Source organism: Canis lupus, chromosome 16 (genome assembly GCF_011100685.1).
Source record: "Canis lupus familiaris isolate Mischka breed German Shepherd chromosome 16, alternate assembly UU_Cfam_GSD_1.0, whole genome shotgun sequence".
NCBI lineage: Eukaryota > Metazoa > Chordata > Mammalia > Carnivora > Canidae > Canis > Canis lupus.
This window is the reverse complement of record NC_049237.1, coordinates 23,493,444-23,509,702: the sequence shown is the minus strand read 5'-3', so window position 1 is coordinate 23,509,702 and position 16,259 is coordinate 23,493,444. Positions and strand designations below refer to the sequence as shown.

The window sequence follows — 16,259 nt, the reverse complement described above, 5'->3', positions numbered from 1 at the left end:
TAAAAACCTAAATAAACCAAGACATATCATGTTCAAGGACTGGAGATTTAATACAGTTGTCATTATCCCACAGTTGTTCTATAGATTTATTACAATCCCAATCAATGTGTCAATGAGGTCGTGATTTGCTTGTTTGCTCTTTTTAATATTAAAAAAAATATTTATTTGATGGAGCACCTGGGTGGCTCAGTCAGTTAAGCATCTGCCTTTGGCTCAGGTCATGATCCCAGGGTCCTGGGATCAAGCCCTGCATCGGGCTCTCTGATCAGCAGGAAACCTCTTCTCCCTCTCCCTCTGCCTCTCTCCCCACTGGTGTGCTCTCTCTCTCAAATAAATGTTAAAAAAATTTTTTTAAATAAATATTTATTTGAGAGAGAGCACATGAGAGCATCTGTCAGAGGAGGGGTCAAGGGAGAGACTCTCAAATGGGCTCCTCACTGATCCAATATGGGACTCCATCCCATGACCCATAAGATCACAACCTGAGCCAAAAGTAAGAGTCAGAGGCTTAACCGACTAAGCCACCCAGGTGCTCCACTTGTTTGCTTTTTAATTTGACAAACTGACAAATTGTCAGATGGAAAAAGATGCAGGAAGCAAATCCTCCCCCAGGGAAACTTGAAGACTTTAAGAGAGTCTACTGACCCCTTAACCAACTTTTATGCTACTACTTGCATACATTTTAATCCTAAACATTTGTAAACTGCACAAGACATTAATACTATGGTTTTATATCACCAATTAGCATTTAGGTTTACCCAAATACTTACGTTTTCTTTGCTCTTCTTTCCTTCCTGCATCTCTGATTTTTCCATCTGGGAATATTTTCCCTCTGCCTAAAGTACATGCTTTAGAAGATTCTTCTTTTCAGAGTGTGCTAGCATCAAACCATTTAGTGTTTTTGAAAATGTTATTTTGCCTTCTTGAAGACTATTTATACTGAAAATAAATGCTATTTTAGCAGATGTTTTCTTTCAGCACTTTCAGGACATGATTCCACAGACTTGTTGCTGTGGCTCACTTAATAACTGGGCTCCACTTAATCATTTCCTTTCTGTCTCATATGATCATCTCTTGAGTAGGCTGGGTGCAGCCACAAGTGGTCCTTTCTTGGTGGTGGGGCAAAGCAGCCAAAAGACAAATACAGGCTCCAACTTCTGGCAACCAGGATTAACCAGTCATCATCTCCTTGACGCTTCTTATGCCTTCTTCCACCTTCCTCCCCTTCTCTCTAGCTCAGATACTAGATCTGGGAGTGCAATCAATGTCCTGAGGGTATCATCTTTCTGATTGTAGCCAAGGAAGAAAATGGTGAGGCCTAGAGAACACTGTGGGGAGTTGAAATCTCAGGCATTTAACACAATCCCTAGGCACCTAATAACTATCAAACATCTGCGGAAATCTCTGGAAGAGTGCAATCAAATTAGTAGCATGTAATTAATAACTGCTATATCAATGAAAAACTCCTATCAGTAATTCCTAAAAATAAAAAATTAATTGATGACGAATTATACTCATGAAAGATGTAAATTTTGTGATATTTAAAATTTACATCAATAAAGCTGTTAAAAATTGATGGACAATTTGCTCTACAATTTGTATCACTTGGTAAGTAGTTTTATTTATACACACATTGTGATTTATTTATATATATATTTGTGATTTATTTATATTTTTAAAAGTAATATATTTAAACATTTTTTGATTGCTTGATTTACATATTTAACATGACCACACTGGTTGCTAATCAACCCTGCCTTAAGCCTGTAGCACCTTAATATCCTCAGGAGACTTGATGACAAAGCAGAGGCTGCACCAGTGGACTGACTACAGCAGGTTCTCAACCCGGGCTGCATGTGAGAATTACACGGGGGAGCTCTTAAAATATCCTGTTGCCAAGGCCTCACTCTAAACCAGTCAAATTAGAATCTCTGGGGGGCATGGAGAAAGTTACTCAAACAATTAAACACTGAATTGCCATATGATCAAGCAATCCCACTTCTGGGTAAATACCCAAAAGAAGTAAAAGCAGGGACTCTTTACAGAGATTTGATGATCAACAACAGCCAAAAGGTGGAAATAACCCAAATGTTCATTAGCAGATGGATAACAAAATGTGATATATACATACAACGGAATATTATTCAGCCTTTAGAAAGAGTATTCTGACACATGCTACAACATGGATGAGCCTGGATGTCATGTGAAGCAAAATAAGCCAATTACAGGACAAACATGTCTGATTCTACTTCTATAAGGTACCTAGAGTAGTCAAATTCATAGAGACAGAAAGTAGAATCCGGTTACCAGAGGCTAAGGGGAAAAGTTGCTCAATGACAAATCTTCAAGTAAATTTTAAAAATATAATCGGCTTTATTAATTGAGTCATGAATTAGGCAGCATCCCATCTACCAAGTAAAGGGGAACTCGATCAAGCTGTAGAAAAGGAAAATAATTTGTAGCTATATGTGGTAACAGATATTAACTAAACTCGTGTGAGAATCATTTTGCAATTTATACATATATCAAATAAAATATTAAGAGTTAAAAAAAATAAAGGTAGAGGAGGAGCATAAAAGAGGAAATTAGCAAAGAATCCATTGTGTTAGGCATGGTCGCCCTCCTGAGGGGAACAGAGCGGGTCTGTCAGTGAATTTCCTTGTCCTGACCAGTAAATTCTATATTGACTAGTCAAAGTTACATTACTGGCAGGAATTGGGTTGGGTGCAGAGAGGCTAAGACTGCAGTTAGGTTAGGTATTAAGTCTTGTTCTGCTGACAATGGGGTTCTTTACATAACTGGTTCCATTTGAGGCCTGTGGTTTTCTTTTTCTTTAATTAAATAATTTATTTATTTATTTTAAAAAGATTTTATTTATTTATTCATAAGAGACAGAGAGAGAGAGAGAGGCAAAGACACAGGCAGAGGGAAAAGCAGGCCCCATACAGGGAGCCCAATGTGGTACTCGATCCTGGGTCTCCAGGATCACGCCCTGGGCTGAAGGCAGCGCTAAACAGCTGAGCCACCCAGGCTGCCCAAAGAATTTATTTTAAAGCGGTCTCTATACCCAGTGTAGGGTTCAAACTCACAACCCCAAGATCAAGAGTCACATACTTATTTACTGAGCCAGTCAGGCACCCTTGTGGTTTTCTTTTTAATAGAGAGAATGAGTTATTTAATGGGTACAGGGTTTCAGTTTGGGAAGATGAAAAATTCTGGAGTTGGATGGTGGTGATGGTTGCACAACAATATGAATGTACTTAGTACCACTGAACAGTACACTTAATTATTAAAAAGATAAATTTGCTGACTATTTTACCATACACACACACATACATCTCAAATTCTTACCATGACCCCTTGGTTTTTCCTTAACCTTATCACGTACCAATTCACCTCATTTGCAGGACTTTAGTGATATTGGCATCCTTTGCTGAAACAAGAACACACTAAGTATGCACTCACTATCTGCTCTACATGGCATGCATTTTCCTCCTTTAGGTCTTTGCTCAAACAGCCCCCAGAGGGGTGCCTGGGTAGCTCAGTCAGTTAAGCATCATACTTTTGATTTTGGCTCAAGTCATGATCTCAGGACTGTGAGATTCAGCCCCACATGGGGCTTGTGCTGGGCATGGAGCCTGCTTAAGATTCTCTCCTTCTCCCTCTGCCCCTCCCTTCCCGCCCCCCCCCCCTTAAAAAAAGTTTGAATATGTTCATTAATAAATCAATAGAAATGACTGTATAACTTTCAAACCAGTAGAGAAAAAGGAACAGACAAATTCAGTCAGGGCTGAAAAGGAGCACAGAAAGAAGAGGAAAACATTAACAGAAAACACAAAATGGTATAAATGAGTAACCATATTGGTGGTAACAACACATGTGAAAGGCTTAAGCCCTGTGGCAGCTCTCCCTCTCTCCCTGACCCTCCCTGCCTCCCATCTCTGCACTTGCACTCTAAAAATAATAAAAACAAATAGCCCCCAGAAAAGCCTTCCTAACTGTTATAGATGGTGAAAAATAACTTTCCCTCTACCCTTCTGAGTTCTTGGCTGTGACTCTAGCAATAAAAGATTAATAAGAGGAAAAACAGAGTTTTTTTAACACATATGACTCACATATACAAGGAAGATACTCAGGAAAAGTTAGTCATTCACTGAGGTTGCTTAGAATCCACGCTTAAATACCATCTTAACAGGGAGAGAGAAGTGGGAATGTAGGCCTCTCCAGAGAATGAATTTTAGGTAAGATGAAGGAGCCCTTAGAAGAGTAGATGCGAGGGACACCTGGGGGTCTCAGGGGTTGAGCATCTGCCTTTGGTTCAGGGTGTGATCCCGGGGTCCTGGAATCGAGTCCCACATCGGGCTTCCCGCAAGGAGCCTGCTTCTCCCTCTGCCTAGGTCTCTGCCTCTCTGTTTCTCTCTGTGTCTCTCATGAATAAATAAAATCTTTAGGGCAGCCCGGGTGGCTCAGCGCCGCCTTCAGCCCAGGGCATGATCCTGGAGTCCCGGGATCGAGTCCCACGTCGGGCTCCCTGCATGGAGCCTGCTTCTCCCTCGGTCTGTGTCTCTGCCTCTCTCTCTCTGTTGCTCATGAATGAATGAATGAATAAATAAATAAATAAATAAATAAATAATAAATAAATAAATAAAATAAATATTTTTAAAAAATATCTTTGGGAGACAGGACAGTTGAGCAACATCTGTCTGGCTGTGGTCTCCGCTTCTGTAGAAGCCCCAGGGATGAGTTATGAGGAGTCTCTTCTGGAGGATCCGTCTTAGGCGGATAAAGGGAGCTCAGATAAAGCACCTTCCTCCAGTTGCTGTTTTTCAACCGCCTACAGCTCAAAACTAACCAGTGTACCAAGGCAGAGTATTTGGAGTACAGGTCCCGGGTCCCTACCCGCGCAGGGTGGCGGGCCCGTTGCCCTCACGAGATGTACACTTGGCGTCCACACTGCCGGGGACAAGCCACACACCGGTCCCTAGCGGCTAAGTGAAGGTTTGCCTTTTCCATACCATACACACAGTACTTGTTAGGATTTTAATTTCGGAAGACAAACCTCTGTATTACTTAAACTCTGCGGCATGAACTCATCATCCAAAAGAAAAATGTGCACAGGAAACACGAAGGGTCAACAGGCGGCAGTGGAGGCCAGCTCCCCGGACGGAGCGAACAGGGCAGGTGGGTCTGCGCGGAGGGCTGCCTGCCCTCACCCACCGCTCCGACGGCCCTCTGTGTGAAGGACAAGAACCATCACCCCAGCGAGGGGACTTCACAAACCCATACGGGCCCACACGGGGGATGACTGACACGCGGGAAGTCCGGAGTCCCACTCGCTCAGCCAGGCGCGAACCTAGGCCTCCACCGCGCCGCCCGGCCTCTCTGCTCCGCGTCTCTATGGCCGGAAGCGAGAACACCGGAAGTGGGCCGCCGCGGGGGGGAGGGGCGCGGTCGCGAGGGGCGGGGCCGCCACCACCTCCGCTGCGGGCCGAGGCGAGATGGCGGCCACGGAGGGGGTGGGAGAGGCTGCGCAGGGCAGCGAGTCCGCACAGCCGGAGCCACCGCCGCCCCAGCCGCACCCTCCGCCGCTCCAGCCGCAGCAGCAAGAGGAAGCCATGGCGGCAGAACTGGGAGAAGCGGTGGCGTCCCCCATGGACGACGGGTTCCTGAGCCTGGACTCGCCCACCTATGTCCTATACAGGTAACGCCCACAGCAGGGCCGCGGCTCCGAGGCCCTTCCCTCGGAGGCGGGTGCTCCGGCCGGCGGTTCCGGCCCGGCTCCTCTGGCCCCCGCAAGTCGGCCGAAGTTCTCGCCGGGGCGGGCGGGGTCGGGGAGGGGGGGCGCTCGGCGGGGTCCGGGGCTGGGCCCTCGGCGGGGTCAGGCCCGCGCGGCCCTAGCGCCCTCGCTGACGGGTTGCTGTTCCCGGGGCACCGCGGTCGGCGAGCGGCGGAGGGAGGCCGGACACCGGACGGGGCAGAGCCGGCAGCGCACGGGGCTGCATGTCTCAGGCTGCTTAGATGGGATTCAGGAATTTAACAAATCTCCCGCTTTCTCGCTCCCTCAGCGCCGTGCCTGATACAGTCTGAATACCGAAGGGCTTGGGTGCTGTTTAGTAACCTGGCAGGAAATAATGATTTAAATACAAATGAGGTCCACATTGGCTCACTTGAAGGACAAGGTGTAAGGGCTTCCCGTGCTTGGTTCTGCCAGAGCGGAGAGAGCTAGTACAAGGTCTTTAAGGACTGGGACATTTTCTTTAAGTATTTCGGCGCCGGCCGTCAGGCAGGCACCGACTTTAAGCTGTGAGACGGAGAAAGTATTTGTCCTTCCACTCCGTAATACATCCCTACGTCACCTGGAGTCTAATACGAGCGGTGTATATATAGTAGGCAGTGTTGGGTACTCTGTAACTTTCTTGCGTCTTCTCCCCAGTCCCACCTCTTTAAGTCCTTTGCTCTCTGGTAATGCCGGTTCCTTACCTCCAATTAAACTTGCAAGACAATTGAGAAGTCCTTTTATCTTATTTTTCTTTTATTTATCCTTATTGTAGTTCTAGGTAAAACCATTAGATAGCTTATTTGCCTTGACTTTATGAATGAGTGAAAGTCACTCCAGATTTTTTTGTTGGAGTAGTTGTACGCACATAATTTGGCTGTGGTGGCCCCATAATCCTCACACCTCTTCTCTGAGCGGTAAAATACTCAGCTGCTTCCCTTGGCCGCGTCTGATTTTTCACTGACTGAATGACAGCCTCACCTTTCTTCTGCTACACCCCCAGGCTCTAGATCACACACCTCAGGAATTTTTTCCCTCCTGTTTCCTCTGGTACAGCGGCCACAACTTCAGGATTGTCTGGATGCCACAGACTCTTTGCTGTCAGTAGTTGATCGGTATAGAGAACTAAAAGATGGGTGAAAGGAAAAGAATTTAAATAAAAGAGTGGTTAAAGTAAATTTGGTCATACTGGGCAGTTTGCAAAGAAATGTCTATAAGCACCTGTTGGTGCCACTATAGTTATTTTAGCATTGATGATGAGTACTATTCATTGACTGCTTACTATATGCATTTATTATATGCTGTATTTATGACATAGCATACACATTTAAGCATACGGTAATATTGTATGTTTCATATGTTGGTTATATACTAATATATTGGTATATATGTAACATATTTACTATCTTTGTGCTTACTATTACACACATTTAAGTACTTGACATATTACCTCACTTAATCCTCCAGCCTTCTAAGGTTGGTTAGTAATATCATCTCCACTTTATAAATGAAGAAACTGAGGCCCAGAGAGATTAAGTAACTTTCCTGAGGTCACAGAGCTGGTAAGTGGTAGAGCCTACATTTTAACCCAGTTATCAGATTCCAGAGCCTGCTCTGTAAAGACCACCTGGACCACCTCTCAGTATAGTAAATTAATAGTTCTTGCTTTGATTTTAAAATGTCAGTTCCTAGCTAATTGCTACTCAAATTTTTTTACAATGCTAACTTCAAAAAGTCTTATTAGACCAATTGTTTCCTAATTTAAACTGTTGTGTACTTACTGCATAACATGTTTTTCCACTTACATAGAAACTTTAAATTTGAGAATTACTGATTTATTAACTTTTAGTGGGCAGATCATTCAGTTTATTCTTATGTTCCTTTAAAAAACTTTATGTTAAAGCAAAATGGCAAAACCTGGTCATGAAGAATCCATCCATGATTACACTAAAATATTTATAAGGTACTAATTTTAATGGAAGTGTAGTTGTTGCTATTTTTAAAAACACCAGAATTCATTTTCTTATGTTTGAATACGTTCACTGAAAAAAATGTATATATTTCAGGGACAGAGCAGAATGGGCTGATATAGATCCAGTGCCGCAGAATGATGGCCCCAATCCAGTGGTCCAGATCATTTATAGTGAAAAATGTAAGTTTATTTTTTATTAGATAAAGGTCTATAAGTCAAGCTTAGTAGCAGACTTGAAATGGACAATTATATGGTTACATAGATGACAGATTTTTGTCTAATAAAGATCTAAGTGACTTAAGTTAATACTCTTCTTTTTTATAATTCATTTTCATGGTTAAAACTTTTATTTTGTCCAAAGAATGGACATATTTTAAGTAATGAATGCTACATTATATTATGTAATAGTTACTGTGATTGTGCTTTTCATTTACTGTTTGATCTGCACACAAGACACAACATAAATGAGTTGCTGTTTTATGTAGAATAAACTTTCCTGAAACTTGTGTATTTTGAAATATATTTCAGCAATGAAGTGTTAGGCTCAGTCAGAATACATTTACTGATATTAAAATGAGTGGATTATTTTCTTTGACAAAGTATCATTCTTTCATAATGAATGTGAATGAAAATGCATTGTAAATTGAAGGTCATGCAAATGTTAATTGTTTCTTCTAAGAAAGGGTGGATGAATAAAATGGAATGCTAGTTTTGTACTTTTTAAAAAAAAAAAAGATTTTATTTATTCGTGAGAGACACACAGAGGCTGAGACACAGGCAGAAGGAGAAGCAGGTTCCATGCAGGGAGCCCAAGGCGGGACTTGATCTCGGGTGTCCAGGATCATGCCCCAGGCTGAAGGCAGCGCCAAACCGCTGAGCCACCCAGGCTGCCCTAGTTTTGTACTTTTATGTGTGTGCATATATATTCTGATTTAAATTGGTTGTGGTGGCCCCATAATCCTCAGACCACCTCTCTGTGTGTGTTATGTGCACATTTCAGTTAAGGCTTTGTCATCCAGGATTATTCCTTTTTTACAAAAAAGCATTTATTGTATTTTTCTGATTATGAAGTAATGTCAAGAAATGTTTGAAAAGGAAGAATGATGATGTGAAGGTTTGACTTAAATATAAAAATGTACTACTAAAAATAATATGTGGAACTGGTGCAGAAATAAATAGATTAATCTAAAAATAGATCAGGATAGATGGGAACTTTAATATTTGATAAAAAGGACATCTTATACCTATATGAAAAGATGGATTAATCACATTGGTTTTGTAGTAGTTTTCTGTGCATTTGAATATGAGCATGTTATTCATGTTATTGAATGTTATGTTATTTCCTAACCATACATTAAATGAAAAAAATTAAAGCTATCTTATGATATCAGGTATTGGGACATATGAACAGATCAGTACATTTCAGATGGTAATTTTCATGTTTAGCCATTTTGGGGTTTGGTTTATCTGTTAAAACTGGAAAATGCTCCTATCTTATAACCTTGAAATACTGCTTCCAGTGATACAGTCTGGATACACTCTGGCATATGATATCAGAAGACATGTACATTCATTCTCATGAATAAATAAATAAAATCTTAAAAACAAACAAACAAAAAATGTAATAGCCTACTCTTGCTGGAAGTCTTACTGTAATAACATAGTCAATTAACATATTTGGTATGTTAAATGTATTATATACTATATTCTTACAATAAGCTATGCTAGAGAAAAAGGAAATCTTTTTAAGAAAATCATGAGGGGCACCTGGTTGGTTCAGTCAGTAGAGCATGTGACTCTTGATCTTGGGGTCATGAGTTTAAGGCTCACATGGAGATAGAGTTTAGTTAAAAAATATTTATAACGGGATGCCTGGGTTGCTCAGCAGTTGATAGTCTGCCTTTGGCCCAGAGTGTGATCCTGGAGTTCCTGGATTGAGTCCTGCAATGGGCTTCCTGCATTGAGCCTGCTTCTCTTTCTGCCTGTGTCTCTGCCTCTCTCTCTTTCTTTCGGTCTCTCGAGGATAAATAAATAAAATCTTAAAAAAAAAATTTATAAGAGAAAATACAATACTGTACTATATTTATCAAAAAAAGCTGCCCATAAGTGAAGATGTGCAGTTCAAACCAATGTCATTTAAGGGCCAGTACGTTATAGAGTGAGCAAATCATATACATAAAATAAAGAACAGTGTCTGGCTCAGAGTAAGCACTATATGTGTTAACTATTATAATTTGCAGCATTTTTGAAAAAGCAAAATGTTGGAAGCCACTTACATATCTATGTTTTGGAAAATGGAAAAATAAAATGTATCATTATGATACAATTAAATATTAGGTAACCATTAAGAAGATCTAGATCTTTTATAACGTGGACAGATCTCAGAAACAAGTTGAGTGAAAAGGGCCCATAAGTTTTAGAAACTTTGAGTATCACAGTATATCAAATGTGTAATTTTCAGTTAAAAGAATATTTATTTATTTTTTAAAGATTTTATTTATTCATGAGAGACACAGAGAGAAAAAGGGGCAGAGACACAGAGAGAGAAGCACGTTCCTCCAGGGTAGCCTGATGTGGGACTCGATCCTGGAACTCTGGGAACACACCCTGGGCTGGAGGTAGACGCTCAACCACTGAGCCACCCAGGCATCCCTAAAATAATATTTTAATACTGAAAACTACGGAAAAAAATTTAATAATTATAAAATTCTACTTCTATAACCCCAGATTCATTTATGAGCATGTCAGCTTGACATATATAGCTGTGAAGCTGAGTATTTTATTCACACTTGAAGAATTCTATTCTGCAAAAAAACCATTCACATAAATATGCCATGTTCTTAATGTGGAATAGTGGAAAAAGAGTGATGTAGATAAGTATATTTTGGCATGGAAGAACATGTCATTGAGGAGGAAAATGCCAAAATGAAAAGCTGTTTGAAAAATAAACCAATTTCATTAAAAATAAACAACAGGGGCACCTGGCTGGCTCAATCAGTGGAGCACTCGACTCTTGATTTCAGAGTCATGAGTTCGAGCCCCCATGTTGGGCAAAGAGATTACTTAATAAAGAATAAAGAAAAATGTTAAAAATAAACAGTGCCTGCTATTTTCAATTGCTGACCTTTACTATTCGCAAAAAATAAATTACTCTTTCTGGATAAAAATTTTTTAAGGAGTACAATATTAAATCTTGGTGACTTCCTGATGAAACAGAAAAGTTAAAATGGCTGGCCAGGACTTTTCAAGATACTCCCATCAACACCTTTTAATACACATCCATCTTATTGCTCTGATGTCTTTCTCATCCAGACGCAGTACCATTCGTAAATGAACATATATTCCATCTCGTGTTGTGGTATTCCTAATATCTGCCGCAGGCTCACTTCAGAAATTGGTGCCCAGTACTTTCTAGATTTGTTGTAGAAAAACTGTTTCTCTGGAGGTTTTTTTTTTTTTTTTTTTTTTTTAAGATTTTATTTATTCATGACACACAGAGGCAGAGACATAGGCAGAGGGAGAAGCAGGCTCCATGCAGGGAGCCTGATGTGTGGGACTCTATCCCAGGACTCCAGGATCATGCCCTGGGCCAAAGGCAGGCGCTCAACTACTGAGCCACCCAGGCATCCCTGGAGCTTATTTATAATGAAACAGAAGTAATCTTTCTAATCTCTCCTGTATGATTGCCACCATAAACTTATAAATACGTCAAAGTATTAAAAGTCATAGATCCTAGTAAAACTTTGTTTCATTTCCATTTCATTTCGTATTTCTTACCAAGGAAATATTCGAAATAAACTTTAGGGGATCTCTGGGTGGCTCAGCAGTTGAGCATCAGACTTCGGCCCAGGGCATGATATGGGAGTCCAGGGATCGAGTCCCACATCGGGCTCCCTGCATGGAGCCTGCCTCTCCCTCTGCCTGTGTCTCTGCCTCTCTCCTCTCTGTGTCTCTCATGAATAAATAAAATCTTAAAAAAAAAAAGAGAGAGAAATAAACTTTAGAACAAAATATGACTTACGAGGCAAAAAATAAAACCCTGTGTGTGTGTGTGTGCGCGCGCGCGTGCGTGCTTAGAAAAATGCCTGGTAACAGCCATTACCTTTGATAGAAATCCAGTGCATTAGGAAGTAGCATTGGAGTGAATGGAAACTTCATGTTCTTTTGTATTGTTTACAATGTTTGCATGGAATATATATTTTTAATTAAAAATACTTTTTTGAAGTAATACATCATAGAAAATTTTGAGGTTAAAATCAAAAGAAGATTCTCATCATCAAGAAATAACCACCGTTATCCTCAACAAAGTAGGTTTAGAAGGAGCTTATCTCAGTAAATAAAGGCCATATATGAAAAATCCATAGCTAATACTATCGCCAATGGGGGGAAAATGGAGAGCTTTTCTTTTATAGTCAAGAACAAAATGGGGATGTCCACTCTCACAGCTTTTATTCAACATAGTATGGAAGTCCTAGTCCCAGTAATCGGACAAGAAAATGAAATAAAAAGCATTCAAATCAGTAAAGAAGAAGTAAAACTTTCACCATTTGCAGATAACATGATACTATATATTACTATGTATAGAAAACCTGAAAGACCACCAAAAAACTGCTAGAACTGATAAACTGCCTAGGTCTCTGCCTCTCTGTTTCTCTCTGTGTCTCTCATGAATAAATAAAATCTTTAGGGCAGCTCGGGTGGCTCAGCGCTGCCTTCAGCCCAGGGCCTGATCCTGGAGACCGAGGATCGAGTCCCACGTCCCCCTGCACATGGAGCCTGTTTCTCCCTCTGCCTGCATCTCTGCCCCCCTCCCTCTCTCTCTCTCTTTCTCTGTCTCTCATGAATAAATAAAATCTTAAAAAAAAAACTTTCTCCTCCTCTCTCCCCCCTCCCCACCCCTCCAAGCTTGCTGTCTCTCAAAGAAAACCACGCACAGACACACATACAAACAAACACTGATGAAAGAAATTGAAGATGACAAAGAAATGGAAAGACATTCCCTGCTCATGGATTGGAAGAACAAATATTGTTAAAATATCTATACTACCCAAGGTAATCTACACATTTAATACAATCCCTATCAAAATACCAACAGCAGACAGCCCGGGTGGCTCAGCAGTTTAGTGCTGCCTTTGGCCTAGGGCATGATCCTGAAGACCCAGGATCAAGTCCCATGTTGGGCACCCTGCGTGGACCCTGCTTCTCCTTCTGCCTGTGTCTCTGCCTCTCTCTCTCTCTCTCTCTCTGTGTGTCTCATGACACATGTGTCATATGTCTCATGTGTATATGTCTCATGAATAAAATAAATCTTTAAAAATAAAAAGAAAAGATATTTATGTGTATATGTCTCATGAATAAAATAAATAAAATCTTTAAAAATAAAAAGAAAAGATATTTTTTTTAAAAACAATTTTATTTATTTATTCATGAGAGAGGCAGAGAGAGGCAGAGACGTAGGCAGAGGGAGAGCAGGCTCCATGCAAGGAGCCCGATGTGGGACTCGATCCTGGGACTCCGGGACCATGCCCTGAGCCAAAGGCAGATGCTCAACCACTGAGCCATCCAGGTGTCCCAGAAAAGATATTTATAAAAAAAAAATACCAACAGCATTTTTCACAGAGCTAAAACAATCCTAAAACTTGTATGGAATCACAAAAAACCCTGAATAGCCAAAGCAGTCTTGAAAAAGAAAAGCAAAGCTTGGAGGCATCATAATTCTGGACTTCAAGTTATATTAAAAACTGTAGTAATCAAAATAGTATGTTACTAGGGCACCTAGGTTGGCTCAGTTGGTTAAGTGTCTGACTCTTGATTTCAGCTGGGGTAATTATCTCAGGGTCGTGAAATGGAGCCTGCTTAAAGATTCTCCCTCTCCCTATGCCCTCCCCACCACAGGTCTCATGTGCATGCACGTACACGTTCTCTCTAAAAAGAAAAGGACAAAATAGTATGGTACTGGGAAAAAATACGCATATAAATCAATGGAACAGAATACAAACCCAGAAATAAATCCACAATTATATGGTCAGTTAATCTTCAGTAAAATAGGAAAGAATACCCAATGGGAAAAAGACAGTCTCTCAACAAATGATGTTGGGAAAACAGGACTACTGTCTTATACCCTTCACAAAAATAAATTCAAAATGGATTAAAGACCTGAATGTGAGACCTGAAACCATAAAAATCCTAGAAGAGAACACAGGGAATAACTTCTCTGACATTGACCCTAGCAAGTTCTTTCTAGATACGTTTCCTGAGGCCAGGGAAATAAAAGCTGCTGCACAGTGAAGGAAACAGTCAATAAAATTAAAAGGCAACCTATGGAATGGAAGAAGATATTTGCAAATGACATATCCGATAAAGGGTTAGTATCCAAAATACATGAAGAACTTAACCAAAAACTGGAATAATCCAATTAAAAAATAGGCAGAAGACATGAATAGACATTTTTCCAAAGACGACAGATGGCCAACAGATACATGAGAAGATGCTCAGCATCACTTATCATCAGGGAAGTGCAAACCGAAGTATAATGAGATAGAACCTCACACCTGTCAGAATGACTAAAATCAACAGCATAAGAAACAAGTGTTGGTGAGGATGTGGAGCAAGGGGAACCCTCTTGCACCATTGGTGGGAACGTAAACTGGTGCAGCTACTCTGGAAAATAGCATAGAGGTTCCTCAAAAAGTTAAAAATAGTACTACCGTGTGATCCAGCACTTGAACTACTAAGTATTTGTCCAAGGAATACAAAAATACTAATCAAAGGGATATAGGCCCCCCAGTGTTTATAGCAGCATTATCTACAATAGTCAAAATATGGAAGCAGTCCACGGGCCCATTGACTGATGAATGGATCAAGAAGATGTGGTATATACTCAATGGAATATTACTGAGCCATAAAAAATAATGAAATTTGCCATTTGTAACAACATGGATGAAGCTAGAGAGTATAATACTAAAGTAAGTCAGGATGCCTAGGTGGCTCAGCGGTTGAGCCGCCTGCCGTTGGCCCAGGGTGTGATCCTGGAGTCCCAGGATCAAGTCCCACATCAGGCTCCCTGCATGGAGCCTGCTACTCCCTCTGCCTGTGTCTCTGCCTTTCTCACTCTGTCTCTCATGAATAAATAAATAAAATCTTTAAAAAAATAATAAATAAGTTAGAGAAAGACAAATACCATATGATTTCACTCATGTGGAATTTAAGAAACAAAACTGAGCAAAGGGAAAAAAAAAGCGGCAAACCAGGAAATTGATTCTTAATTATACAGAACAAAACCGATGGGTCGCCAGAGGGGGTGTTGGTGGGGAATTGGTAAAATAAGGCGGCTTTGATTAAGAAGTGTTCTTGGCATGATGTGCACCAGGGAATGTATAGAAATGTTAATCACTATGTTGTACACCTGAAACTAACATAACACAGTATGTTAAGTATACTAGAATTTAAGTTAAAACTTAAAAAAGTTCTTGATGGGACAGTAAAAGTTACCAGTTTTTTTTAAAAAAAGAGAACCACTACTAATATTTGGTATATAGCCTTCCACTCATCTGCAAATGTTTCCACAGAGTTGGTTTCATGCTATGTTTATGTACATATGTGTACGTTTTTTCATATGTCTATGTTTTATATATGTAGATATATGTATATAAAATATATATACATTGCAGAGAGAATGTGTTCTAAGAATTTTGTTATAACTTTGTGTTATAACTTGGGAGCTTAGTTCTTAGCGACTGCATATTTCATAGTTATTTGCCATTTATGTTGTTTCTAAATTTTATTCTGATATGATTTAAATTCAATTTTTTTAAACATAATGTCTCAGAATTTGTAAAGAGCTATAATTGTTCATGTTCTCTGATAACTTCACTTTTAGGGTTGTTCTAAGGAAACAATATGTGCACATAAATACTTATGTATTATATATGTAATTTTTTAAAAAATTTAATGAAAAGTCAGTGGAAGCTTTTTTTTTTTAAGGATTTTATTTATTTATTATTCATGAGAGACAGAGACATAGGCAGAGGGAGAAGTAGGATCTCTGCAGGGGCCCAATGCAGGATCATGACCTGACCCAAAGGCCAAGTGCCCTCACTGGAAGTTTAAGGCAGCGATTTTTATAAAACAAAATTGAAAATCCACATTGCCAGTAGTACCAGAGTGGTTAGGCAAACATGGATATTTTGATGTTGTTTCCACAAATATTTTTTTTTCTTTTAAAATTTATTCATGAGAGACAGAGATAGGCAGAGACAGGCAGAGAGAGAGGCAGGCTCCATGCAGGGAGCCCGATGTGGGACTCAATCCTGGGACTCCAGGACCACACCCTGGGCCAAAGGCAGGCACTAAACTGCTGAGCCATCCAGGGATCCCCTTCCATAAATACTTGTTAAAGGTTTTTAAACTATCAGTAGTTGGAAAATTGTATTTTATAAGAAAAATAGCATAGCATATCCACATACATTTTTAATTGTGGAAAAAGAGTGTTTAGGGGTGTTTAACACATTT

General features: G+C 40.2%; 1 protein-coding gene across 2 annotated transcripts in view; it reads left to right on the top strand.

Moving 5' to 3' along the window:
* The first annotated feature begins 5,460 nt into the window (after positions 1 to 5,460).
* Positions 5,461 to 16,259, top strand: part of FNTA (farnesyltransferase, CAAX box, alpha) — a 28,889-nt gene continuing 18,090 nt past the window's right edge. Inside the window, exons 1-2 of one of the 2 annotated variants that reach the window (XM_038559912.1) lie at positions 5,461 to 5,701; positions 7,843 to 7,928. In XM_038559912.1, the coding sequence (XP_038415840.1) occupies positions 5,499 to 5,701; positions 7,843 to 7,928 (289 nt within the window). In that variant the 5' untranslated portion in view covers positions 5,461 to 5,498. The remainder of the gene's footprint in view (positions 5,702 to 7,842; positions 7,929 to 16,259) is intronic. The other variant, XM_038559911.1, reaches the window with a different exon arrangement.